At 48.7% G+C, this 3,962-nt stretch overlaps 1 protein-coding gene across 1 annotated transcript in view; it reads right to left on the reverse strand.

Annotated features, from left to right (window-relative positions):
* The window catches only part of RBX1 (ring-box 1), a 10,332-nt gene extending 8,796 nt beyond the window's left edge, over positions 1 to 1,536 (reverse strand). Inside the window, exon 1 of the mRNA XM_007454101.1 lies at positions 1,459 to 1,536. Within this exon, the coding sequence (XP_007454163.1) occupies positions 1,459 to 1,536 (78 nt within the window). The remainder of the gene's footprint in view (positions 1 to 1,458) is intronic.
* Between the last annotated feature and the right edge of the window lie 2,426 nt (positions 1,537 to 3,962).

Consider the following 3,962-nt stretch of genomic DNA (forward strand, 5'->3'; position numbering starts at 1 on the left):
GGGAGATCGAAAGGGACAGAATGAACTAAGATGATGACTGGATCATAAAACGGGTAATCGTGGGATAAGCTGGATAACTAATTACGCAGTGTCAATACTCAGAACAAGGTCATCACTTAAATCTTACAAGATAACTGCACAACAAACTAAAATTCACTACAATTTTGTTTAGTTCCTATCATCAAATAAACTGTTTTCAACTTTTACATGCTCAAACTGTTATATTCAGTTAAGATAATTTCCATAAGAGTTTATCTAAAAGTAGTATTTAAGTAACTCAACCCTCTGGCTTCTGCAATTATATTCCCAAACTCCCTTTCATCCACGAATTTGATGCTACTTCTCAAACCCTCATCTCTTTCAAGCCTAATTCTCAGTGTCTAGTAACTTCTTCAGCACTTTTCACCCTACAGCTTCAACTTGGCGGAAAAAAATCCTACTTCTATTCTTCAACATGGCTGCTGGCTGTAACTGAGCATGCAGGGCCCACAATGAAACGCCAAAAAGCACTAGGAGGGGGAATATTGTCAGGGTTTAGCCAGATGTTCCAGGAATAACATCTTCCCTATTTCAGGTCTTCATTTTGTACAGATCTGTTTTATCTTGGGTGGGAATCGATACTTTTCTCCCCAACTGCTGGCAAACAACTATAAGGCATTTCATGCAAAAAGACACGTCCTACATTTCTGCTTTCCCACTTTTACCAGGTCGTTCGTAACTAGTACTCAACCCTCCCTAAATAACACAAGATTTGGGCTCGCATTTTCTTTTTAACAAATTCCACCATGTTTCTTTTTTTTTTTTTGTACAGCGGGATTCTGAATATGACCACAGGACTGGGGCAGCTGTGTGACAAACCAACAGACCTCTCAGAAGAGCCAAGAGTTACACTCCAGACACTTTAACTCGGCGGGGGCGAGGACCAGAGAGGGCTAATGGAGGCCTTGATTAGGCGAGGACCAGGTCGGGGTCCCTCAGAGGGACCCCAACTTTCGGACAGGGGCGGGGCACGGAGATCGCCAGCCCGGGTCCTCAGAGGCCTCCAAAGCGGGAGGACCTCAGGTTCCCGGCTTTCGCCACACCACCCCATCCTCCACCCACCGCAGCACTCTGACTCCCCCTTCCTCCCACCCCACCCTCTCCTTCCCCACCCCTCCACCACTCCAGTGACAGCTCTGGCGCTTGGCTCCTGCAGCCAAGTCGCAATCCCGCGTATCTCAATAAGCACCTCCGTGATTGGCCCCTCAGCTTCCTAACGAAACCAATACTGCCACTGACAGTGGGCGGCAGTCACGCCGATCAACCCTAAAACCCGCCCACCGGCTTCCTTTCGTGGTACCCTGTCCCAGGAACGCCCTGAAGTGAAGCCCTTTCCTCCGCGCCTTGGCCATCCTCGGGCCTGCCAGCCAGATCCACGCCTCTCTAGCTTCCCTGAGGAAGGCGCTGGCGAGACCCAACCTTTTTCACTTCAAAGCGCTTCTTGCCCGCGCCGCTGTTCGTGCCGCTCGGGGTATCCACATCCATCGCTGCCGCCATTTTGGAAACACACGCTCCGTCGCCGGGCTACTGCGCCTGCGCGTCAGCGCAAGCCTCGCTCCCCCTCCCGCCCCGGCACCTCCTCCCGCGCCCCACCCCTCACTGGCGCGCGAGGGGCAGCTGGGGGCGGAGCATGTGGCCACGCCTCTTAAAGGCGCTGGCGCTGTCCTCCCCCACCCCCCACCTACCCAGCGTTGGCGGAGAGGAGGCGGTGGCCCGAGCGTCTGGGGCGGGGCCGGGCGGGGCAGGGCCGAAGTGAGCGAGCCGGGTGGAAACGTTCGAAAGGGCTGGTTCTCGTCGCCCTCCCTCGGGAAGCCCCCGGCCACACTCCCTCAGCTGGGGCGGCGGCTGCTTCCTCCGCCTGGGCCGCGACCTGCAGCACCGGCCCCGCCTCGCCTTCCCTGGCGCCGCGGAGCTCCCCGGCTCGCTGGTCCTCGTCGCGTTCTTCTGGGGAAGGGGCGAGGGTGGGCGTCCCGCCTCCCGCTGCCGAAACCCGAGACCTCACACTGGTCTTTCCAGATCCTGACCCGCTTATGAGCCCGGCCTGAGTTGCTACCCTCCCTGGGAGGCCTGAAGCACCGTTTGTTTTCCTAATTCCAATTCGGGAAGTACTCAGGATTCGGTGGGGAGACTGGAGCCCCCCGTCTCCGTGTCCTCCGCAGGATCAAATTGAGCAGGCATTATGTAGCCCTGCCTTCACCTGCCCACCTGAAATAGGTGGAGGGAGGAGGCTTAGGAGACTGGGAGATGACAGCCACAGCCCACCCAGAATACCAGTCCAACTCGGAATGGCCTTTGGTTAAAGAACACGATTTACATTTAACTCACTTGAGCACACACTTCCCATTCCTCAATTGGTCATCGGACTATGGGGTCCTTTCTCCTTAATTTCGGTCCTCTTTCCTCTCTTTGAGCCATGATCACATCTGCAGTCGCTGTACTTCTTGCAGTGTTTGTGTGAGGCATTTGCCACTTATTCTTACTGGTCATTCCTTCCCAGCCAAAGTACCTGAACGTTATGTCACCCTCCCTTTTCTAGACCAGCCCCCCCCCGCCCCGCTTTTTCATCTCTAATCTTGCAGAGGTATGACTCTGCTAGATAACTCTTAAATTTTGTATTAGCTTGTCTGAAATCTCATATTTTCTATTAAAAGAGAATTGAGTGAGTGATTGTGTTGACTCCATTGTTAAACCAGAAGTAGGATTTGTTTCCTTGTCTTAATCATAAACAAGAACAACGAGTCTGTGAAAACACCACCACAGCTTTAACCAGACTAGAATAGAGAATAATTGTGTGAGACCTTAAAGCATTATAGGAGCCTTACAAAGTTTTTCTAAGCCCAAGTTTTGTTAAATTAATGCTTCCACGTTAAGAGTTCTGTCATCTTATTTATTGTGTTCCTGCAGGAATACCCGAAACGCATAGTAAACTAAGGTATTGAGTGCATATTTATCCTTCATTCAACAAATTCACTGAGTATGTACCAGGTCCTGTTATAAACAGGAGAGACTGTGATGAAGGAGTCTAACTCCTGGTAGGGAGATAATACACAAGTCAACAAATAAACACCAGAAAATCTCAGATATCAATAAGTGGAAACAAGGTCATGAGCCTGAAGGGAGATGGAAGCAATATTAAATTCGGTGATCAAATAAGGCCCCTATGAGGAGTAACATTTCAGCTGAAGTCCTTCCAAGGGCTTAAAAGGCCCTGTATGATATGCTTCCCATTCATTTTATTGTGCTTTTCTTCTTTTCTTTAATGGTACATATACCTTCTAACATATTTTTTCACTTACTCATTAGATTTCTTGTTTTTTGTGTGTCCCACCAAGAGGGGATTTTTTTATTGTTTTCTTTATTGGCAACAAATACTCCTAGAACAGTGCTCGGTAAGTTGTAGGTGCTCAGTATGTATTGAATGAATAAATTTGAAGCTTATTGAGCAAGGGGAGTGTGGTAAGAGAGGTTGGACAGGCAGGCAGGGGCCAGATCAGGCAGGGATTTTATTGAAGATGTTATGGGAAGATATTGGAGGGATAAAGTAGGGGATGGGACTAACAGTGACATAATCTTTTTAAAGTTTTTTAAAGTTTTTAAGCTTTGTAGGAAGAAGGTATGGTAGAGGTACAAGCGAGGAAGCACCAACAATTTACAAGTTGTTTGCTTTGTAAAGAGCTACAGTGGGGCAGTTCCATTAAGCTATGAAAACCTCATGTACTGATCTCTCCTTTGGAGATTTACCTTGCTGTGATGATTGGCCACCGCGTTCTGTATACTAGATCCTGCTGCATAAACCTAAGAAAACTTTTTGTAGACCCCGTACAGATTCCTATCCTTCAAAATATTACTTAGTTTACAATGCCATAGGTTGTAATTTTACTTTAGTTCTATTCAGTTCATCCATCCATCCATTCTTTCATTCA

The sequence above is a fragment of the Lipotes vexillifer genome, unplaced genomic scaffold (genome assembly GCF_000442215.2).
Source record: "Lipotes vexillifer unplaced genomic scaffold, Lipotes_vexillifer_v1.1 scaffold382, whole genome shotgun sequence".
In the NCBI taxonomy this organism is placed as follows: Eukaryota; Metazoa; Chordata; class Mammalia; order Artiodactyla; family Lipotidae; genus Lipotes; species Lipotes vexillifer.